This window comes from Oryzias latipes, assembly GCF_053564925.1.
Source record: "Oryzias latipes strain Hd-rR chromosome 1 unlocalized genomic scaffold, Olatipes_Hd-rR_3.1 chr1_Y".
Lineage (NCBI taxonomy): Eukaryota > Metazoa > Chordata > Actinopteri > Beloniformes > Adrianichthyidae > Oryzias > Oryzias latipes.
The window spans coordinates 7,959,715-7,982,924 of record NW_027616335.1 but is presented as its reverse complement, the minus strand read 5'-3'; the positions used below and the strand labels follow the sequence as shown (position 1 = coordinate 7,982,924).

At 39.3% G+C, this 23,210-nt stretch overlaps 3 protein-coding genes across 5 annotated transcripts; all 3 read right to left on the bottom strand.

Moving 5' to 3' along the window:
* Positions 1-2,563: 2,563 nt before the first annotated feature.
* Positions 2,564-5,035, bottom strand: LOC101161536 (uncharacterized). Of its 2 annotated transcripts, none has more exons than XM_004065876.5 (10): positions 4,897-5,035; positions 4,723-4,788; positions 4,613-4,639; positions 4,462-4,509; positions 4,144-4,386; positions 3,995-4,051; positions 3,793-3,915; positions 3,005-3,037; positions 2,791-2,874; positions 2,564-2,704 (listed from the first exon to the last, which is right to left on the bottom strand). In XM_004065876.5, the coding sequence occupies exons 2-10, from the start codon at positions 4,780-4,782 to the stop codon at positions 2,669-2,671; spliced, it is 711 nt and encodes a 236-aa protein (XP_004065924.1). In that variant the 5' UTR covers positions 4,783-4,788; positions 4,897-5,035; the 3' UTR covers positions 2,564-2,668. The 2 variants fall into 2 exon arrangements, with proteins under 2 accessions (XP_004065924.1, XP_020558968.1); XM_020703309.3 differs by having other exon boundaries at positions 3,005-3,034.
* A 3,672-nt stretch (positions 5,036-8,707) lies between these two features.
* On the bottom strand, positions 8,708-10,162 carry LOC101161781 (uncharacterized). The gene is made up of 8 exons (XM_004065877.4): positions 10,044-10,162; positions 9,940-9,954; positions 9,729-9,851; positions 9,560-9,631; positions 9,260-9,454; positions 9,110-9,175; positions 8,981-9,031; positions 8,708-8,879 (listed from the first exon to the last, which is right to left on the bottom strand). Exons 1-8 carry the CDS (start codon positions 10,086-10,088, stop codon positions 8,811-8,813), a joined length of 636 nt encoding a protein of 211 aa, XP_004065925.1. The 5' UTR covers positions 10,089-10,162; the 3' UTR covers positions 8,708-8,810.
* A 4,181-nt stretch (positions 10,163-14,343) lies between these two features.
* Positions 14,344-21,135, bottom strand: LOC144990336 (uncharacterized). 2 transcript variants are annotated; one of them, XM_078943527.1, is made up of 11 exons: positions 20,994-21,135; positions 20,134-20,189; positions 19,985-20,044; positions 18,890-19,855; positions 18,042-18,150; positions 17,269-17,390; positions 17,079-17,199; positions 16,855-16,991; positions 15,988-16,136; positions 15,360-15,508; positions 14,344-14,738 (listed from the first exon to the last, which is right to left on the bottom strand). In XM_078943527.1, the coding sequence occupies exons 2-11, from the start codon at positions 20,185-20,187 to the stop codon at positions 14,710-14,712; spliced, it is 1,896 nt and encodes a 631-aa protein (XP_078799653.1). In that variant the 5' UTR covers positions 20,188-20,189; positions 20,994-21,135; the 3' UTR covers positions 14,344-14,709. The 2 variants fall into 2 exon arrangements, with proteins under 2 accessions (XP_078799653.1, XP_078799654.1); XM_078943528.1 differs by having other exon boundaries at positions 20,134-20,192; positions 20,994-21,113.
* Between the last annotated feature and the right edge of the window lie 2,075 nt (positions 21,136-23,210).

Genomic DNA, 23,210 nt, shown 5'->3' with positions numbered 1-23,210 from the left:
AAAGCTGGATTTAATGTTTTCCCTCCTTGCAATATTTTGCTACTCATCCAGGCAACATGGATGAAAGTAACAGATGTCATGGCTCAAATTCAAGACAGTGTCACCTGGATAACTGAGAATCTTTATTGACATCTTGGCAAGATAGATTTTCTTTCTGGTAATTTTTGGCTAAGCACGTTTTGGTCCAAATAGCAGCAAAACTCACCTATATAAATATGTTGATAAGGATGCTGCAAGGAATTTACATGGCTGCATCTTTTTTATGTGTTCATGTTATTAGCTACATTATGAAAACAAATGTTATCCCTACAAGAAAGTATAATACTCACACACTATTTTTTTTAAACAAAGTCAAAAAGGAACTCTATTGTTGTTGTTTTCAGCCACCAGCAACAATTTCAAAACACAACAGGTACTTGAAGGGCAGACTGTCATGTTACTCATGGCAGCAACCAAACAAAACCTAACTTTACTCATTTCAGCCATTCTTATCGTTTAAATGTACTAAGGAAACGCAGTCTACATTTTCATGTACTTGTTATGTTATTATGTTTTGCTGCAACTCAAAAACATCCATAAGATCATTTTTTATAGTTTACTCTGCTTTTTATATAAAAAAAAAGACAGAAACATAAATTGGTCTGGAAGATGTCAGTGAAGGGTTTTAAATTCTACCAAACAATTTTGGTTGATGAGTTTCCTGTACCTGTTCTCAATATTCAATCTAAAACTGGTTGTGGACTCTGTCATTTGTAATGTCTGCGCAGATGAGGCGCATGCTCTGGCACTCCCCACCTCTCACTGTTTGAGATCCAAGATGTAAATGGCGCCCCCTTGTGAGATTTTTTCAGCTCCACACTTCATACTTTCCATTCTTCGATTTTTCTATACTATCTACAGTATTCCAGCTGATATCTAAAAAATAACCAATGCTTTTGGTAAGTAAAAAAAGTAACAAATTTTGGCTAATTTGACAACATTCATAAAACTGTGAGCTCCTTTGGGAGAACTGAGGAGGAGCAAAAATTCAACAGAATTGTAGAAAAGTAGCAGGCTCGAGTTTTTACTGTGGGGATTGTAACAAGAACTGCCAGGAAGGATTAGCCTTAAACTTTAGTAGCAAACCTAAAAGGGTTAAAGGGCCAAATAGGAACACAGATTTCCAACTTGCAGTAGTCACCAGTCAACCTAACAGGACAAGTTTTGAAAAGAGGTGGTAAGCAGGGAAAACTCATACATGCATAGAGAGAGAACATAAACCTCGGTGTCCCCAGGTGGGATTTGAGGCAAAATGAGACTGCTTGCAAAAATCTGTGCTATCCTTAATGAGCAGAGTTAGATTGTTGGGTTGCACTGCTGTGACTGCTGCTCACTCTGCCAGGCGACAGTTCAAACACTGAGAACAGGATTCCCACACCCACACAAAAAAGGTGAAACGTTGTTATAATTTGAATTTATGTCAACACAGATATTATGATTCATTTTGTTGTAAAAGTAAAGTAAATAAAAGTCTCTTAACTATTAAGACAATAACTGAGAAAGTGGAATAAATTTGTTTTGTTGTGTTTTTCTTATGTATCCAGCTTGGGGACGAAGCAGCCTACAGGAGGGAGGTGGCCAGTCTGGTGACATGGTGTGAGGACAACAACCTCACCCTCAACACAGACAAGACAAAGGAGATGATAGTGGACATGAGGAAGGAGATAAAGAACCTTCATCAGCCGCTTCTTATCCAGGGTCTGGAAGTGGAGAGGGTGAGCAGCTTCAAATATCTGGGGGTCCACCTCAGCCAGGACCTCACCTGGACACTAAACACGTCACAGCTGGTGAAGAAAGCTCATCAGCGGCTTTACTTTCTGAGGAGGCTGAGGAGGTTCGGCATGTCCCCAAAGATCCTCAGCAACTTCTACAGCTGCATGGTTGAGTCCATTCTGACCAGCTGCATCACAGTGTGGTACGGCAGCTCTACCGCCATGGACGGCAAACGCCTGCAGAGAGTGGTGAAGACTGCATCCAAGATCATCAGGACTCCTCTTCCATCGCTGCAGAGCATATACAAACGTGGGGTCTGCAGGAGAGCTGCCTCCATAGTCAAGGACCCCACCCACCCGCAACAAGGTCTGTTCACTCTCCTCCCCTCAGGACGGAGGTACAGGAGTGTGAAGTGCAGGACCACCAGACTCAAGAACTCTTTATTTCCCTCTGCCATCAGATTCCTTAACAGCTGACAGGAGTCTGAAACAACAAACTGCACCTTGCACACCCTTGCACATCCTCACCGTTCGCTACTGTTATTATCACATTTGCACATTTGCAGTTTTAGAATTTGCCACTCGACATCTTGTGTTTTTGTGTGTATGTTGTGCATGAATTTTCCTCTATACTTTTTGGCATTCAGAGCAGACAGCAAAGAAAGAATTTCATTGTGCAGGGAAACCCGTTTCTTACTGTGCATATGACAATCAACCCTTTAAATCTTGAATCTTTGAATCTTGAAGAAATGCCTAACATTTTGGTTTATAATTTTATGATTATAAAAAAAAATACTGCACACACCATCATATTTGATGACATTCTTTATTATATATATTAAAAGCATGCAGTTTCCAGTAAGTCTCAGTCAGGTTTCAGCATTTGCTTTATGCTTCACTTGTTTAGCAGGTTTCCTTTATGGCTCAAACAGGAAGGGGAAGTTGACATTGCCCTGGTGAGGGGAAAAAAGACAGCTAAGTCAAAAAAAAGGAAATACCTTCAGAAAAAGAATGAGACTTTTTTTCTGTGCGAATATACCTCATCAGTCCCAGGACCAGTTGCGTCACCTCGAGGATCAGGAGGAACTGTAGAGGACTCTTTTTGTGTCCCGGCGGGCCATGTCTGACAATGAAATAGAATTTAACCATGTTGTAAAATAGCAGGATAGTCAAACTGATAAACATTCTTGAGTTTTAAACTGTCCATCAGTTGGTTGGTTTGAATTACAACGCAAGTTCAGTCAAAAACTCACCCTTTCCGTCTGTAGCTTTGGCTTGGAACCCTGCTAAAATTTATGAGATGCAAGAAAATATATGAAAAACAAACACATACAGTCAGATGCAGACACAGCACTGATGCATTTTAAATGTTGATGTTACTACTATTTCTGAAACTCTTCACATTCGCCAAATTGTCTTTTGGTTCAGTGATAAAAGCAAAATTTCCAAACTGTTGGAATTTCCAAAAAAAAAAACATGTTGACAGGCTCCGGTAGCCTCATGACCCCAAAAGGAATACAGCCACTTCATAAAATGAATGTAGGGAGGAAAATTTTGAATGCGCGAAAACTCAAATGACAAGGATGCTTCAAAAGTAAAGTAAACTAACGATCCAGACCAATAAAGATTTCAGCTATGATATGCAAAAATATTATAATGTAAATATAACTAGAGCCAGTCTGAGAAAATAGGATTGAATGTATTGTTAAAGTTAAAAAAAAAAGTTTAGTAAGGATAATTTATCACTGTCAAAAATCCAGGAGCACCACAGAAACCCATGTTGGTGTTGTTATAATAAAGAACTGCCATTGCCATCACTGCTTTATGAGTCAATGTCCACAATTACAGAGTATTACTATCCCGTGGTCAACAATTTGACTCATCATCGTGTTCAGAAACTCCAAAACATGAATTAGGTCAAAGTCAATGTACTATTTTATTTGACCCTTTTCATCACTAATATCTGTATGTTGATTAAAAGGACAAAAAAAACATTGAAATCTTTGATTTTCAAACATTCATGGTCTCCTTTATGTCTGACCTGCAGGGGGAGCTGAGGTCTCTGGGTGGTTCTGTCCAGGTTCTGCTGTCCGTTGTTGGGTTGGAGCATGGCAGGATTCCTCTGCTGCGGATAACCGTAAGATGGAACAAAATAGCGAAAGCCCTGCGAATGAAAGGGACCAACATCAGTGATGAACTCTCTCAAGATTAATTTTTGTATCCCCACTTAGTGTGTAATTTACCTGCTGTCTGGGAAACTGAGGGAACCCAAAAGATGGGTACTGAAATGATGGGTACATCTGAGAACATGTCAAATTAATTTTGGTTAGCTTCAAAGCTCCAGTCACAGTGTAGGTACAAGGTATTGTTTTACAATCATGGAATTTATTACCTGCACTGGGTTCTGGGCTTGCTGAGGGATGTTGGGATTATTGGGATCCTGCTGAGGTCCAAGTTGCTCCTGCTGACCGTTTGGAACAAACACGGATGTCACCTGCCCGCCCTGGTTCGGGAGCAGCAGCTGTGGACCCTGGGGACCAAATGGACCTGCTATCTGGGGGTTTAGATTCAGCATCTGATGGGTCAGCAACAAATCAGGCTGCTGGAGAACAAGTTGGGGTAACAGGGATGATGCCTGAAAGAGGAGCACACAGGTGAGTTCTAAGATCTGAGAGAAGGCATCATGCAGAGAAAGCATGCAGTCTCATACCTGAGCTTGTCCAAGAGCTGCAAGGGTTAATCCATTGAGTCTCAATATCTGAACACACAAATGGTTTAGATAAGAAAAGGGAATCTGACTTTTTTGTATGCACATAGTTAGAAACGAGGGCTTTAATAGTGATAGATACTTTAAAAATTACCTCATTGCTATTGCTGGCAATAAGTACCTTGAATAAACATCAACAAGTTAGTCGATCTGTACAATGACATGTCAAAATATGCACATGCATTACGTAGAAATATAACTTACAGGCAAAGGAAGGCTTGCTCTGAAAAGGCAGATCAACAGAAGGGCAGCGTGCAGCTTCATGATGTCCTTGAGAAAGTTGAAATAAGAAACTTGTTTCAAACAAATACTATGAAAATTCTTATCCAAACTGCAGAGAAAAAGATGCTTTCTCTTGCTCTATGAGTGTTAACGAACCTATCTTAGGGTTGCTCTGGCTCTTCTTTCCTATTCTCTCTGCCTCCTCATCTCGCCTGGATGGCTTTTAAATTCTCTACACGACAGCCACTCAAGTTCACCAACAACTCATCCAGACAATGTGCGGTCAGAGTGACAGACAGTCCTTAAAGCAGCAGACTCAGACACTTACAACACAGGACAGGTAAGTATGTTATTATGCATAAGTCATGTCTCCAAACATCAAGTCATGCTCTGGGCCAAGTTATTCCCAACTCTGCTGAAAGACTTTAAACTTGTTTCCAGTGTTGGTGAAATTAACAGATTAGCATTGTCCTTTTACCAGCCCACTTAGTGCAATAACTAAAGGTTGTAGACATGTTCCCATGTGTTCTCCTCTTAGCAACAATCAGTTTTGCATTTCTAACAATTCAGCATGTAATTATAGCCATTAGAAATGTTGACATGTCATGAGAAAAACAGGAGCAAACTTGTGATCAGACACTTGTCACTGCTTTTTCATCATACTTAGACTGATGTTGAAATCTAATTGGACTGAATTGATGCAAATGATGATAGTTGTCCTAAGCAGCTTTGCACCTTGCTTCAGCTTCAGTGTGGGGTTTTTGTTACACTGCGTTTTGTGACGTTTGACTTATCGTTCAGCTTTTTTTAAAACAGATTTGTGAAAAAATGCTATCTGCTACGCACAAGTGACTGAAAGTAAGACGTTTTTGTTTCAAATGTCAAAAGTAGAACATTAAAACACAGATACATTTTTTTAAATACTTTAATTTTATTTCCCTGTACATTCAAGATATTATACACAAGAGTCCATAAAGGCTGACGCCTTAAAGGCTGAATCAGGACATGTTGGATCTCAAAGTAAGACGATGCAGGAGAAGTCTCCCAGCATTTAAGCAGTGAAGCTGTACTTTAGAAAAAGTAACTTAAAATGCTTTTTGTGAGTTTGGCTGACTACATAGGCAAAGAGTGTGGTTTAGTGTTCTACAACCAGAGCAAATATTTGTCTATCAGGTCCTGCATGATGGAAAAGTTAGAAAGAAGTCATATCTCATCAAAAAAATGTATACAATCTTATTTATAAAAATGACCTGCATTCCAACTGTGGGTGAGCCTGGTCATGCAAGTTTTCTATGCTTCTCGGGGACCACCACCTGTCTTAGGTGTCCACCTCATGGGCAGAGGTGGACGGTCCCTGCCTTGCTCTCTTCCCGACCTCCCATGAAGTGGGAGGGTGGTTGCCTGGAGCCTGGGGCGGGTCTCCTGTGGATCGTTAAGGGGGGGATTGCCCGGAGCTTCGGGGTGGTGGTGGGCTGCTCGTCTGGGGTCGGGGTCCCATTCTGGCCCCTCTGGCGGGGCTGAGGGATGTCCTCCTGGCTGGGCTGGGACCTGCACTCTTCGTGCTCCTGTGCCTCCCTGCTCTTTGGCATTGGGGCCCTTTGTGGTGGTCCTGCTGGCCCTGGTCCGGGGTCCAGGTTCCCTCTATCTGGTAAACCAGGGCTACCTGGCTGCCTCTACCGCTTTAGCGGGGGTCTTGGTGTGGGGACTGCTGGGCGCTCTCCCTCTTTTTGCATTCTATCATCCACCTCAGCAGAACATAAACACCCACCTGAGCAGAGGCGTCAGCTCACCTTATATAAATAGTATATGTGACAGATTGAACTGCTTTACATGTGTTGGTTTGTATGTACATGTTCGTGTGAACCTTAGTTTGGTTAAGTACATGTTGACATGTTTGTATGCGAAGGTTTATGGAGCAAGCAGGTATGCTTGTAACACTTGAGTATATACGTGGACAGACCCCGCCCCTTTTGACTTACACTTACACCAGACAGTAATGATGATAATCCTCCAGCATATTGCTGCTTTATGATTTTACCCTCCCCACCACCACCTCTGTAATCATCGTACAGACTTCCTTTTCAGCCTTTTCTCCCTTTCTTCTGTGCCCTTACCCCCTGTTTTCAATATCCCTCCCTTTTTTCCTCTTTTTATTTTCCCGTCCGGTCCAACAACAAAAAATGGAAACAAATGTAATCAATATAAATAAAGTTTAGCCTAAATCACAAAAGGGGTTTATACAAATACACACCAGTGTGTTAGAAGATCCAGAACCGCCTGTTGTAACAGTAAAATATGTCCAACACAACAGTCCTTCAGCTGCTATCCGTGTGCTCAGCTTTTGGACAGGACAAGTTAAAAAAAGGAAAATGAGCTGCATTAATATGTACATGAACCACCAGGAAAAAAGAGTAATTTCGGGTGACACCTGAATGTGTCTTTGCTAACTATTTTGTTTATTTAAAAATATATCATTTTATTTTATTTTTCATGTTTTAATTTATTATACTGTATTCATCCCACATTGGGAAATTCGTGCTCTGCATTTTAGACTGTAAGGCACTGACTGCCTGATGGGTCTAATAATATGTTAGGCATTTGATCTCTCAGTTTTAAATTTCAGTCAATTTGTTTCTGTTTTAACATTTTATTTGTGTTATACTTTAGATGATTGGACAGAGAGACATACATTTATCAATCTTTTAAACCTGCTTGATTCCTTTGGGGGTCACTGGGTTGCTGGAACCTATCTTGGCCGTTGTTGAGTGAAAGACTGAGGGTGACAAACATTGCGGATTCAATCATAGAAGTGCAAAGATCTTTTTACTTGTTCAAGCCAAAATTAACTTATTTGTCTTGAGGAAAATTAGAACTCCACTGCACATCTTTAGACCCACAATAGTTCTAGCAGCACTCCACTGGCTCTGGGTTAATTTCAGATTTCCTTTTAAAAAATGTGTTTTCTGGAAAACCTGCGGGATCCCTGGAGTTTGACACCCCTGTCATAACCCTTGTGCTATCCTAGGCACTTTGACATTGAGAGGTGGGTCATCTAGACCCACTAGACAGTGCACTGAACTTTTTTTCTTCAATGATTTGTGATCTTCACTGGTGTCCATGGATTACATGAAATCTTTCCACCTTTATCCACCTTTGTCATGGTAGAGAGAACACGTCAAGGGTCATCTTGACCCCATAGGATAGCACAAGGGTTAAAACCTCTGGTCAAGTTTTATTAGTTGTCCTCCACACACATTTTAAAAATAGACAAATGCATTTCATGGAACCCATTTGTCCTAATCCTCAGTTGATTTAGTCGAGGTTTTTAAAACACAACTAAAGACCTTTTGAATACAGCAAATGTTGGTTTTATATTGACAAGATTTTATGATTTCAGGTTTTTATATTTACCGGGTAATAGGTTTTTTTTCTTGTTTTATCCTGTTTTTGATGTTGTTTTAACCTGTTATGTTTAGCACTTTGTGATTCTTTCTGGGAAAAGTGCCATATAGATACACTTTTCTTACTTGCTTAACCCTTGTGCTATCCTAGGCACTTTAACATTGGGAGGTGGGTCAGCTAGACCCACTAGACAGTGCGCTGAACCTTTTTTCTTCAATGATTTGTGATCTTCACTGGTGTCCATGGATTACATGAAATCTTTCCACCTTTATCCACCTTTGTCATGGTAGGGAGAACACGTCAATGGTCATCTTGACCCCATAGGATAGCATAAGGGTTACAATTATTATCTGGGATGATCTTGAGTGAGTATTTTTGAGTTCTCGTGTTCATGTCTATCATGATTTGTTGTGACAATTTGTCTTGTTTCCTCGCTGTCCTGTAGGTGGCAGCAGATATCAAATTTGGAGTGCATTTAGTTCAATGAGACTGTTCTGAGCATCAAATCAGAGAAATCCCAATTTTTTAATTAGATTACTAATTATACAATAAGCAGAAGACATGGTGCAATCAGAATTTTTATTATGCCCAAAAAATCCATAAGCATTGAAAGTACATAAAGAAAGTCATAAAAAAATGCTTCCTTGTGATGTGTTGAAGAAGCAATTCTAGTTCATTGCACGTTTTTCTTCAACACAGGGTGGTGCTGTGGCCGTTGACTCAGCGGGAACCTCAATCTGAGATAAAGAAAGAAGTCAGTAGTTATTTGTCAATAGAGGTCCAATAAACGCACTTTAACCTCACTCACTTGATCTCTGCACGTGTTTTTCAGTCTTACCTGAGGATCCACGGTGGATCTCAGACTATTTTGAGGTTTGAAAGTCTGACGCTGGAAACAGACAGGAACACTTAGATTGTATTTGTGGCACATGCAGACTGTCAATTTTTCAGATTCATCACTTCTTACCCTGAATCTTCTCAGTGGATCAGGCTGAAGGGGAAGCTGCTGCTGGGCGGCACCGCCTCCCATTACCTAAACGAACAAAACAAGAGAACGAGTCTGTCTAACAATTGTAAAATCTCTAACTAGTTATAAATGTTGTGACAGAATAGGTACCATCTGAGGCTGCTGAGGTGGGTTCATTTGGGCCATTTGACCCATTTGAGGCATTTGGGCCATTTGACCCATTTGAGGCATTTGGGCCATTTGACCCATTTGAGGCATTTGGGCCATTTGACCCATTTGAGGCATTTGGGCCATTTGACCTATTTGAGGCATTTGGGCCATTTGAGGAACACCCATGAAAGGAACCTGGTAGATAACAAAAAAGGCATGAAGATTATTTTCAGTTATTACTTTTCTGAGACAGTTACACCATTACAAGTGACATGGATGGAAGTAATTTCTATTAAAGACCCCATTGACTGCTGCAGGGAACAGATTAGGCACAGGACCACGGAGGGCAAAGGTGGGGAGTCCAGGAACAAACTGAGGAGACAAATTGTTGCAAATGTGTTCTTATTTGATTTATACATCAAGAATCTGTTTTCCTGTTTGAGTTCAGATGACAACATCTCACACTCACCTGAGCGAACTGGGGCTGTCCAATGAATCCCACTCCACCGCCGGCCACCAAAGGGGGGTTCAGACCTCCTGCCATCATGTTATTGAGCATTCCTGCATTCATGGCTGCCAAGAGTCTTGCCGTCTGGACAGACCAAAGAAAAAAGTATGTTTTTCACATGAAATCATTTAAAATCCTGGGCAAAATATAAATACATTCACATTGATCTCACCTTGCCTGCATTAACCTGCAATAAAAAAGGAAATAAAACAAATTATACCATCAGCAAGCGAGGATGTAAAGAAACGCAAATACTAATATGTAAATTATACTTACATAGCTGATGGTTGCTATGAATGCAGCAAAGAGAAGAAACTTCATTCTGCCACTTGGGATCAGTCAAATGTGCTCTCGCTTCAAACTTTTGAAAGAACACGGTAACTCTCTGTATTCGGAACAGCTTTTTATCTGTGCAAGAGATTATTACGAGCCAATTAGAAAGAGCCTTTTGGGACAGTGTGTTTGTCACCTGCATGTCAGAGGAATTTTGTTAGGTGACATCTTAATTTTTAACAATAAGAGCATTAAAGGACTATAGGAGTGTAAGCTGTCTTTTACCTCATAGAGATAAAGGACTTCTCCACATCTTACACTAATCTTTACTCAGCGAAGAGACCACAACTAAATGACTGAGTGAGTCAGTGTCTTGAGATTTGTGGTTAGAGGGATATGTGAAACTTACTAACCAAAAACCTACAAGAAGCCTTAAAACGGTGTGGATTGTGGTCATGAATGGCTAGAAGCTGACATCATTATTATTAGGTGCTTTCTGCTAATGACACAATGAAAGGCAAAGGGCCAACTGCTTGTGACATTTCATAATATTATTTTTATTCATGTCTGCAATGCAAGAAGCAGGTTGACCCTTCGCTAACTACAGTAGAGATTAATTTTAATCTTATTCAAGAAATTAGTCATTTAAAAAAAACATTTATTAAGAAACATTTTTACTTGATTATTAACCCTTGTGCTATCCTAGGGACTGTAACATTGGGAGTTGGGTCATCTAGACCCACTAGACAGTGCTCTGAACCTTTTTTCTTCAATGATTTGTGATCCTCACTGGTGTCCATGGATTACATGAAATCTTTCCACCTTTATTCACCTTTGTCATGGTAGGGAGAACATGTCAATGTAAGGGTGGGGTCATCTAAGATAGCACAAGGGTTAAGTACAGATGTTTGAATGAAAAACAAGTGAATTAAGAAACATTTATACTTAGAATAAAACCAGACTATGTTCATGTAATAGAAACTTCCTGGATTGATCAGTTTTTGGAATTTTATTAAGTGTAATTGTGTTAACAATGTAAGTAACACAGGGGAACATAAATTACATTTTAAAGCCTTACTTAAGATAAGATAAGATAAGATAAGATAAGATAAGATAAGATAAGATAAGATAAGATAAGATAAGATAAGATAAGATAAGATAAGACTTTTTTTCAGCCCACAATGGGGAAATTATTTTGTCTGCAAAGTGACAATAAATAGTACAACAGTACAGAAGAACATCTTTAACTTACACCACAATTAAATTGAATTAAAATTAAAATAATGACCAAACAACAACACCAGTTTTTGATACCAGAAAACACAATAATCTTTATTAGCTTTATTTTCTGGTATTAAATTTTGATTTTGGCTTCTAAAAGTCTGAGAACCACAAGAGTTTCACAAAGTCACCAGATAGAAAAACAAGCCTGCCAGCAGGTAAAAATCATCACTAAACAACACTAAAATATTTATAGCAAAGAAAAAAACACAGGGTAATATAGAGGTGACCATGGATGAGAAACCTGATGTGTTTTTATAAGGAAGTGCAAATGGGTTTAATGACTGATCCCACCAAACACTGAGGTTAAATTTAAGCAAAAATTAAATGATTCATTGACTTCCAAATACATATAATAGTTGTTTCTGTTAAAAAGGCACAGAAGCTACTTTCATACAGATCCAAGAGGTTTTTGTCAAGTTGAGGGTGGTTTGCCGAGGAGAAAATTACAGGAAAATTAAAGAGTAATGAGGAAACGTGATTTAACACCGTGAATGTTCTGAAACATGACTAATAATCTATGTACCTTCCATGCCCACTTAGTCCTGTGCAGTGTCAGCTGCAGGAGTCTATCCCTTCTGGGCGAAGATGGGTTACACCCTGGACAGTTAACCAGAACATCACGAGACGCACACAGTCACACCACCAAAGGACGCCATTTGAGTTCCCAATCAGCCCATGAAGCATGTTTTTGGACCGTGGGAGGAAGCCAGGGTGCTGACAAAGCCTATCCTTGCTAATGGACAATACTGTAGAAAACCTCCACAGAAAGAACCCACCTGTGATTTGAATCAGGGGCTTTTGCTATGAGATGAGAGTGCTAACCACATCCTGAATCATGACAACAAGAACAAAAGTAGGAGAAAATAAGATTTAAAACCAGATCCACAGAAAATAAAGAAACAAACTCATTAACAAAATTAGAAGGAGCTGCTGAGATTGACAAATCAAACCAGTTCTAACCAAGACAAAAAAGCAGAGTGAAACTAAAGTCTGATTAATAATCTAAACTTAAAAAAAATAAACGTGAAACAGTCTGATGAATAAAACCAAAGAGAAGAGAAATGAAAGCGTTTACACTTTTTGTGTTAAGAAATTATACCTGACATAGAGTATGAGCAGACATCATGATTTCTTAGTCTGTGTATCTACCTTGACTCATATTTTGAGCATAAGTGTCGAGGCTGATGTTTGAATTTTGAATGTCAAAGTTAAAAACAATATGATTTATGTTAAAAGTCCCACCAGTTGCAGATACATCTTTATCTTTAAGGGTTTTGATAGAAACAGTAGTTTTTCAAAGGAGCTGATTATTCTAAAAGCTTTAATGAAAGTTTGCTTATTTTCCTAATAGCTGGTGACCTGTCCGGAGAATGTGAGGTGTTTCCAGCCATACACGTCCTATCAACAGGTTTTGAAACACTCTGAGTGGTTGTCTCATTATTTGGTCTGTGGAATGGTTTTTCAGCTGCTGACTGAGCAGCCCACAGCCAGGCAGGTAAACACTACGTGGGAAGTCTGGTCTGGAGCTTTAATTGTACACTGTCATGCTGTTCCAATTAGGAATCCCATTTTTTTCCTGTAGAAATCACACCTTTTTATTTCCTTTTTCTGTGCTTCATAATACAGAGATAACGATTTGTTATTCATTTTTTGTTATTCACAAGCTCTAATAAAAACCCTTTATTTGCTAGAGAAAGCGAGGAAGTCTTATGTAAACATGCTGCAAGGTGGCACTGAGCTGTACGTAGAGGCTTGTGCGTCTTTTCTCTCCTCCATCCAAAATAACTGCAATCTTTGGGGCTGAACCCTCAGTGGGGAGGGATTTTATTTAAGATTACATGGTTTATCCTTCTTAGATAGATATAATTTTAGTGACAAATGGTGTATATGTTCAGACTGAAAGAATAAACAAGCAGTTTTAAACTGAAATCATCAATTTATTTATTTATTTCTTGTGTCGATGACAGTAATTTCCATGTAGTTTACGAACAGCACAGACAAAACTCATGGGACACTTCTTGGAGTTGTGTGGTCTAGATTCAGATGCTTCTCCTCTGGGTCCATCCCAGAGCTTTCTTCTTCATCGTCTTTTTCTTCTTCGGTGGCTGCTGTCTTCATCAGTGGAGACTGCGTCCTCCTGAGACGGGTTGCCACCGAACGTTGGAATCTCAATCTTCCTAACGGTTGCCCAGCAGCAGCCGCACCCCCTGGAAGTTGCTGGTTCCCTGGCAAAGCCACTGGAATCATCTGCATTTGCCGAGGGTCTATTCCAGCATTGTTCTGTGGCAGCACACCAAACACCATCACAGGTCCCCCGCCAGGTTGTCCAGCCATCTGCCCCTGTAGATTTCCATTGGCCCCACCTTGCTGGAGAGCTGTAAGGGGAATTAGCTGCTGCAGAGGAGCCTGGCCTCCGGGGTTTCCGACTGGCTGGATGAACAGAGACCCGCCAAGTTGGAGAAGGCGAGCAATGGTTTCACCAATGAGAGGAGCCCCATTCTGAGCGTTGACACCATTGCCAGCGGCTGCTGCTCCCACAGCTCCTCCATTGTTTTTGGCTGCTGCTTTCGCAAGAGCCTCAGCACTCCCTGAGGATACATCGGCCTGCACCACAACGACAAGAATCTGGAAAATAATCCACAGTATGCAGTACATGTTTGAGCTTTGTGACAGCACACTACCAACAGGTGATCTTCTGCTTCTTTCCTCACTTATATAGAAAACAGGTGAGTCAGTGATCCACCAAAGGTATCCAATCAGAACAGCAACAAATCCGAGTAATCTCTCTGACCAAGCTTGGAGATATTTTTTGCTTTGCAGCTTTACAGAGCGCCATTATCCATTATGAAGTGGCAAACCGACACCACATATGAATGACTTGCATTTTCAAACCCATGATTGCAGATTGCATTCATATCATGGAGGCATTCAGAAACGACCTATGACAATAAAGCATTTTAACAAACCAGGTGGATTTTTCAGTGAGCATTTTGAAACACAAATCTATTATTAGACAAGCTTTTGTTTTCCATGAAACTTTTAATGTCAACTACAGTAAACAAGATCACATCAGCGTTTAATGAAGCAGCACCATTTTTGAATCACAGAAGTAGAGAAAACACAGATTTAAAATTAAACTAATCTGTCAGGAGTTACAGGGTAATTCTGCATGTAATACAACAATCCTAGCAACTCAAGTCAGGGTACAGATAACCGAGGTAAATGTCTAAGCTTAACCTAACCCACAACCATAATAATTATTTGTATATCAGGAGGTGCAGTCATGTTTTTCGTCTGAATTTGTGTGTTGTGACATGACAAGAACAAGATGATTCATCCAGCAGCTATACAGTTTTATGAGGGGCAACAGGTCCAGAATCCATTTTTAGAAAAGTAAGTTGGGATCCATATCATCTGCAAAAAAGAAAAGGGGGTTGAGGACAGAGAAGATAGTTTACATCAACATGTAAGCGAAAAAATATTGTTGTGACGACCAATGAAGGTATATTCTGAAAGGTGAACAACAACAAACAGCTGACATAACACCAATCATGAAGAGGTGCTCAAGAAGCACTGAGATCCTTACCATTCCTCCAAAATGCACATGTCAAATGACTGAGCAAAATGATAGTAACAGGTTTGATCTACTGTCAGAGTGGTTTACTCTGTCTGGTCGCTGTAAAGAGACAACGTTCTCAATGTGTAATTGCAAATAAATCCATTGAATCAAGATACTATTTGACACATGTATTTTATTTTGGAAGGAGCACGTGTGTCCTGCTGTCAATAGTAATATAATAGAAATGCAACACTTTTATAACTCAATTATTTCAAATATTCATCAGCCATATTTTACAAATGAAAAGCTTAATGGCAGCAAAAAAATTTTTAAACTGTGAGGTGGGACTTTGCAGTTCTTGCTGCTTTTTGATCAGCAAGAAGCTGGACCAAATGGCTCATCCAGCATTAAAGGTTGCAGACCCCTGCCGTAGTGGCACATTAGTTAATTAGAAAGTCCCGTTATTTGCTACTCACCATTTTTGATACCAAAGCAGGAGGTCCACTCTTTGAAGGAAACCTGTTTATCTTTGTCAGCATCACACTTCTGGAAGAAGTGCGAGGTGCAGTGCTCCATTGGTACCAGCGGGACCCTGAGTGGTGCCAACTCTGAGTGGGTCAGAACCCTGTGTTGTTTAAGCAAAAAGAGAGTCACGATTAATCTAGCTACATCCCAAGAAAATTGTTATCATGAATCAGGATTGACTTTGTATTACATGAACTCATTTAAAACGTAGTAGGAGTTGTTAAAATGTATTTTTAACTTTTTTAGATTAATTTCTTTGATTACCAATCTCATTAAGGTCTCAGTTTCAAGGAAATATACTCTTTAATACTATTATTTTCAAGTACAGGATTTAAATACCTTAAAGATTCTTAAAGATTTTTTTTTAAAGCACTTTCTATATGTAAAAAAGCAAAGACTTTAGATTATAACGTCTGCTGTGGTTCTTTAATTTGAAGTTGGTGACCCAGCTTTCCTAGATAAACAAGTATTTTGGTGTGTGAGCACTTGTGTCCAAGACCAACACTTTTGCAAACCTACAGCGGAGAGTTACAAAAAAGGAAAAGAAATGTCAGCCTAAACACAGACGAACAAATGTACCTGTCTGAAGGGTGCTGGTCCAGCTGAGCAAACTGCCAGTGGACAGGATAAATGTACATGTTGTAGTTTTTCTCAAAGTCCTGTGCAAGCAGCTGTACAGTGTGGTTACCAGGATGAAGGCGTCGCTCATTCTCAAAGATTTTCTTGACCTGCAAAATCAAGAGTTTGTTTTGACCTTTTAAAGTTGTAAATCAAGTAGAACGTTACATGGTTTCGCAAAACTTGGAATTTGAAAAACCTTTTTTTAAATGTTCAATACAAATCAAAAAACATCTGGTACTTTAAGGTGTTTTATATGATTATTTCTCAAATAACCCTTGTGCTATCTTAGATGACCCCACCCTTACTTTGACATGTTCTTCCTACCATGACAAAGGTGGATAAAGGTGGAAGATTTCATGTTATCCCTGGACACCAGTGAAGATCACAAATCATTGAAGAAAAAAGGTTCAGAGCACTGTCTAGTGGGTCTAGATGACCCAACTCCCAACATTAAAGTGCCTAGGATAGCACAAGGGTTCAGACCAACCTTCAGGAGGTAATGTAATATTTGCAGATCAACAAGTTACTTAGTCAAATAACTTTGGATTTCTATTTTGATTTCTTTTTTAGGTTCAGTCATTAAAATCCCATTAAAAATTCATTTTTGTTTACTCAAACCAAACTGAGAGAGCCTCTCTCTCAGTTTGAGAGCCTCATTTCTTTGTTTTTATATGAAAAAGGCTCTTGATTTTTTTTTTTTTCAGATTTATTAGGTGGATTGCTGTATCCCAGGGTGAAAAAATGATATCTACTTACAAGTACTGGACCAAACAGGAGAGTGTGGTGTACTTTCATAACACAAAAAATGTGTGTCATGAGTCTTACTTTGAAACGCTGTTTTGGGGTGAGGTAGCCAGGTGACATGGAGTCAAGCTCATACAACTGCAGAAGCACGTTTTTCAGCCAGTCCCTCATTCTCAGCGGAAACTGGGAAAGTTCATTCTCCAAACATGGAGGTATCACTGAGGGACAGCAGGACAAACAGACAGAGCAGTGTGAAAGGTTGATCCTGAACAATGAGGTTAGTCAGTGAAACAGCTGGGTCTCACGTTTGCATGGACCACTATAGTCCAAATGGAGCCTGTGGCCCGTCTTAGTCCCATCCAAGTTACATTTAGTAGCAAAGAGATGGCATGATGTATCGTAAGTTCTGTTGTCCGTTCCACAAACCTGAAAGGAGTGGAATAGATATAAGCAAAATTCTGAAGTTCAGTCACTGGCACTTTTCTAAATACTCACATTATCAAATGTATTAGTGCTGGCTGGACATTCTGCCGGTTCTTGGCAGGCACAATGTGGCTTGTTGTCTGCATCAAGCTTACAGGTTTTTCCACGCTTGCAACGGAAATTATAACATGGATCTAAAAGAAAAATAATAATAATAAAAAGGACTTTAACTCTGACATTGTTACATTACAGCATTACATTAGAAAAATGAAAGTTTTTTTCACTGGTTGTTTTATTCCCTTGAGTGACCATGATTTATGAACGCTCCACATCATCTTCCACATTCCTCTGTTGGAGCTAGTGCGGTGTTTAAATTCAGCATGATCTCCCTTATTCACTCCTTAAGCCTGCAGAGCTGTGTTTTGGTAGTGACTGTAAAGCAAAGCGGGCACTACTCATGCGGAAGTTTTAGCAAAATAACCTTGTCAGCAAATTCCCTTGTGGGACTGTTGGGATAGTGTATTAGTGGTCAAAACTGCTGACCAGACTCTACTGAAGAACCTTCTATTATTACAAAACCCAAAAGAATAACCCAAAATACACAAACACATTGAAATCTGAGGTATTTGATAGTATTTGTAAATGTTAATTCGATAATTTACTAAGTTCTGGTGATAAAAATTGGTGTCGTTCACTTATATTGTTATTATAAGAGGAGCTTGTTATCACAGCAATTTTCATTTATTTTTATTTTTAAAGTTTCTATCAAAAAAGTCAAAAAGATAACAAATGTGTCAATTAAAATCAATAAAATCAGATTTTTTCCATCAACTTTCAATTCTAACCAGTAAGGCTTTCTTCAACGTATATGTCTCCTGTGACGGATGGCTTTGACTGAGGGTGCAGATTCACTGAAGATCTGATCTGCACTGGATTCAGTCCCACCAAATGACCCTGAAGAAGAAGAAGAGAAACACATTTTTGTTTCTAAAAGCAATACTTTTTGTTGTTTTTTTAACATTTGGACAGTCACACATCCATGATATTTAGAGACAAGTTAATATAAGAAATACTTTCAGCCAGACTAATACATTTACTTGACTTTGGCAACTCCAGAGTTTTTCCATTGTCTTCATTAAAGACTCAGTGGGTCAGTTTGAAAAAAAAAGTTTAATTCTTTAAATGTTTAAGGGGCAGCTGTGGTTCAGTGATTGAACGGTCAACATCTGATTGAAGGATCATTGGTTTGGTTTCCTCCTTGCCAGTCCATGTGTCAAAAGTGTCATTGGCCAAGACACTGAACTCCAAATTGCTCTTAATGGTTACAGGTTGGTGCCAGTTTTGGACAGTGGAGTGTGTGATCAGTGTGATCAGTGTGTGCATGGGTGGCTGTGACAGTAAAGCACTTTGGGCCTTAAAGCAATGTGGAAAAGTGCTTTTCAAGTAACCGCTGTTTTTTCTATAGCTATCAAAACCATAACAAAAGTTAGATTATGGAAAATATCTGTTTAAGAAAACTGACAATTATCTTGAACAATTTGACTCTTGCACAGCTGCATCATGTTAAACACACTCCTTGTCCTAAGTTCACCTTGCCTTCAGCTGAACAAAGCTGGAGTTGGCTCCTGTGACCTCGAGGAACCCATAAAGGAAACAGCAAGTTCAGAAACGGATGGGTGGATTAAATATTTACCCATTTTTCTGCCCTTCTCCGCTTTGCTTTGTTAAGTCCGCCTCTGGTGCCGGGTTCCTGAGACTCCTGTGGCTCTTGTTCGCTCTGTGTTTGCTCAGGATGCCCCTCATCCTTCTGTGGAGAATGCTTTCTTGCTCGCTGGTTTCTCCTCTGCATCCTTGTCTTTGCCTTGGTTTGAGCTTTGCTGTCATCCTTGACTGCCTCTTCCTCTTTCCCAGGGTCGATATTTGATTGAGGTTCTTCCTGCTTGGTGCTTTTTTCTTCAGATTTGGCTGCAGTGTCGTCATCGTGCACATCATCGCTGGTGGTTTGCATGTCTTGCTGGAACTCTGCCTCATGATCTTCTTTATTTTGATCATCGGATGCATCTTTTTTTGCAATGGACTGGATTTCATGAGCAGAGGTGATAACTTCAGCTGATACAGTTTGCAAAGGTCGGACTACTCCACTGTCAGCAGCATAATCAAGATCTGCTATGATCTCTGATTCTGTGCTGCTCTCTGTTTCCTCTGGTGAGGCCACCTTCTCTTCTCTGCCAGCAGGATTTTCCACTTTTTTCTCAAGAAGCATCTCCTTGACCCCCTCCTTCTCTTTCTCTTCCATGCCCTCATCCCTCACTTCCTCTTCATCCTTTACCTCTGTGCTTTCCTCTGAGATTTTCTTCTCACCTTTACCCTTGGTTTTCTTCAGCACCTTGCTAGTATCTGCCTCTTCATCCTCTAACTCTTTCACTTCTCCATCTTCCTCTTCTTCTTCTGACTCTTTCTTCAGGAGATCAACTAGTTCCTCCTCACTCATCAGGACTGCCGTGCTCTGGTCTGTCTTTCCATTCACTTCCTTGATCTTCTGTGCACTGGTGTTACTATCTGAGCTTGGTTCTCCATCTTCCTTCTCCATGCTGCTGACGTCAAAGGGGACTAAGGTGGGGGACACTTGTGGGTTATTATCTTCCTCCGTGATCCCATCCTTAACAGGAGAGGGAAAACATTGATTTAATCATGTGGAATTTTACCAATGTACGTCTGATTTAGTGACAAAATAGCTACTTTCCACAATGTTTTTGACAACATAGTTTGGTTACATTTTTTTGCATACCTTTTCCTTGATTGAAGTCTTTTGTAATCCCCTGTGTCTTCCATGATGTTTGCCCTTCACCTAAAACACAACAGCAATCAATGAAAAATCCCCTTAAACTCAAAAACCTTTTGTTTTTGTAGGTTTCAATTGTCAATCTTGACACTCACAGACATGGCAAAGGTTGCTACCAGGAAGCAAATGAACACCAAGCAGGTCCTCATGCCTGCTTACAGAGAAATACAGAAGGCATTTTTTAAATACATGACACTCAAAGCCAAAAATTGTTGTTTCTGTATGCTTCCAGCACATTCATAAGAAAAAGCAGAGCTGTGATAGTAGCTTGTTATCGGGGTTACAGACCTCAGAGATGTGTCCCTCTCTGAAAAGTCACAATCAGGGCTAAAATCAACAACTGAAGTTACCAGACTGGAAAAAGTTGGCTATGTCCACAAACGTGTCGCTACTCTGGACAAAAACAATACAGACAGTGGGGTTCTGTCCAGCAGAATAATCACTAAACAAAACAGCAAAATGCATATTTTATGGGAATGGGTATCCAAAAGTTACCTTAATGTCACAGTCAGACATCCATCTTTGAACTTTTGTAAAATATTGGTGCTTAAAAAAGCACGCATATCATGTGACAGCTGAAATGCATGTTTTTCTTTCTTAATTTTCAAAAATGACATTTTTGCTCTCTTTAGTTATAGGTATCAAAGTCTTGTTTCATGTAAGAATACAAAACAAAAGTAAACAAATGCAGTTAAAACCATAAACAGTCTATTAGCTATGTCATAACATATAAAAAAATAATATTATGTGATATTTACTGTAGCGACCCCTAAAGAGAATAACCCATTAAACAGCAAAGTAGAATATAAATGTACATAACTATATATGTCAAGAGCAGTTTCAAAGACTGCAGTTTCTCGCAGATTTGTATGCGCAAATATTACAAAGTAGAAAGATTTAAAAAAAAAAAACTACACCAGAAAACATTTTAAAAGTTTGATTAGTCAGTCTTTACCTGCAGTTGGCAGTCACAGGAAAAGAAAAGAGATTCCTTACAAACACCAATGTGTGCCAGTGTTGCACCTGTGAGGATGAGCTTTTGTATTCAAGGCCAGACAAGCACTCCACACAAACTGGCTTCTGAACACACAGGGTCTGCGATGTCACTGCTAACTTTGGGAGGGTCTTTGGGGTAAGGCATAGACGTAGAGACGTATTTCAAACCCCTGTTGGTTTTCAGTTGAATTCAGTTTAATTTGAATCAATGAAAACATTTTTTATTTTTAGAATAATATATTTTTTTATGAAACGAGAGAAAAAGGAAAGAAAAAAAAACAAGAATCATCCCTAAATTCACAAAATACTATTCAACTAACTTTTTGCTTCTTGAAGATATTAAAATGTCTTTTGGCCGTTACCGGCTGCATCCTGCCTCTTCAAACAAAGCGATAAAAACGACACTGTTGTGGCCATTAGATGTCACTCCATCCAATGGAGTAATAACAGGCCTCTGTCAATGTAAAAATCGTAATTGCTGTACCTAAGATTCTAAGTGTTTCTACTGACAGTATTAGATGGTTCTGACTTGTAACATTGTCATTTAAAAACAGAATTTTGTACCAAAAGGCCAATGGAATAGGATATAAAACAGAAGTTTTTTTCTATTATAAATAGTATTTCGTCTCATATGATGTTATGCTTTAACATGATCTCCAATCTGGACATATTGTGAAATAAATTTTGTGTCTTTGGCCTGTGTGTTAGAACTTGACTGCTGGCTGCCTCGTCTTTATCGTTTGCTGGCATAGCCTGTAAATCCCCCACCACAGTAGCCATCTAGACACATTTAGAACAGAATGGGTTTCTGCTTTAGACTAAATAAGTTTGGTTTGGTCACTGATGGTCTCTGTAACAGACAAAAGAAAACTCCATAAAAGCACAGACTGACCCTTTCAACTGTGGTTTGTGGCTTTCTGCAGTGGAATAAATAAAGGTTTAGAAAATAATGTTTTTAATCAGCCAAGTTTTGAAAAGTGCTTGTCATGGAAAGGGCAGTTTTGGTTTGAGAGTAAAGTTTACATCAGCATCTGTGACAACATTTTTTTGTTTTTTCTTCTGAGCAATAAAACATTTGACCCAAAGAAAACCTTTGTGTGACCTCTTCTGCAATTAGAATTTGATTTATCTGAATAGATTTGATTTATTCATTTATTTCAAGCATTGAGAATATAATAATGCAATAAAGAAGATACATCAAATCGATTTCAAACATTGAGTCATACATTGATTGGAAAATAAAGAAAATATACAAAGATATTTGATGATAATACCATCTTCTTGGCTGTAATTACTCACAAGCATAAATATAGTACACACAAGTCACAATGTAATAACTAAATACAAGTATTGTCAAATAGACTTTGATTTGTAGCTTGAAACAGAGGGGGAAGTAGCAAATTTATGTAATCGCAACTCTATTGTAAAGCGTTTCTAAAAACCGTACGTAACTCAAATATCTGAGAATCTGAGAACAGTGTTGGGATATTTTTAAAGGATCTGCTTTAATTGAGAAGGTAAAAAAGGATAAGCATTTCCCCTCCAGTGTTATCTGTGAAAAGGCATCAATCCATCTAAGTTTGTTCATTTTCTTTCTGATTGTTGACTATTTTTTGTTAAGAATCGTGTGTGCATCCTCTCAGATTTAGTGATTCAAGGCCTGACCTGGGATCCGTGTTTCCACTCTCTTCTGTTTGTGACATTTAATGTAGAGAAACAGAAAGGAAAACTCCTCATCCAAAAACAAAAACAGGTAATCTGCCGTCCGGCTGAAGGGTTCAGTTTAAAGTTAAAACTTGAGTCACTTTGGAGTGAATGTGCAGACACAGTGTTCCCCAGCCAACATCCATCATCCTTCCCTTACTCCTCCCATGTGGTTTTGGTGGATACCTCTGGACTGGCGAACATCCAGACTAATTACAAGTTTGTTCTGCTTTGTGGAGATCCAGCGTGGGATTAAACAAGAAATTCTGTCATCTTATTTTGGGTTTGACCAAATATGGACATCCAGGAAGCAATTATAAGCATCGGGGAGGGAAACTGGAAGTCTTCAGTTAGGATTTTTACTGTATATGGTTTTTCCTTCACTAAGGAATGAGGCTTATTTACAATAACAACTTCCTTGCTAAACCCAGTGGAAAACAAAATAAGTTCTGCACAGATTTTAATTGTAATT

Bases quoted from the DNA above. Each gene is read 5' to 3' on its own strand.
- LOC101161781 (XM_004065877.4), bottom strand. From the start codon at position 10,088: ATGAAGTTTCTTCTCTTTGCTGCATTCATAGCAACCATCAGCTAT. The intron at 9,632-9,728 runs GTGAGTGTGAGA...TTGTCTCCTCAG, and splicing joins GACAGCCCCAGTTCGCTCAG to TTTGTTCCTGGACTCCCCAC. The intron at 8,880-8,980 runs GTAAGACTGAAA...TCTTTATCTCAG, and splicing joins GATCCACCGTGGATCCTCAG to ATTGAGGTTCCCGCTGAGTC.
- LOC144990336 (XM_078943527.1), bottom strand. From the start codon at position 20,187: ATGAGGACCTGCTTGGTGTTCATTTGCTTCCTGGTAGCAACCTTTGCC. The intron at 16,137-16,854 runs GTAAGACTCATG...TTGATTTTGCAG, and splicing joins CCCCAAAACAGCGTTTCAAA to GTCAAGAAAATCTTTGAGAA. The intron at 14,739-15,359 runs GTGAGTAGCAAA...TCTTTTTTGCAG, and splicing joins CTGCTTTGGTATCAAAAATG to ATGATATGGATCCCAACTTA.
- LOC101161536 (XM_004065876.5), bottom strand. From the start codon at position 4,782: ATGAAGCTGCACGCTGCCCTTCTGTTGATCTGCCTTTTCAGAGCAAGC. The intron at 4,510-4,612 runs GTAATTTTTAAA...TTGTGTGTTCAG, and splicing joins TTGCCAGCAATAGCAATGAG to ATATTGAGACTCAATGGATT. The intron at 2,875-3,004 runs GTGAGTTTTTGA...TTTCATTGTCAG, and splicing joins CAAAGCTACAGACGGAAAGG to ACATGGCCCGCCGGGACACA.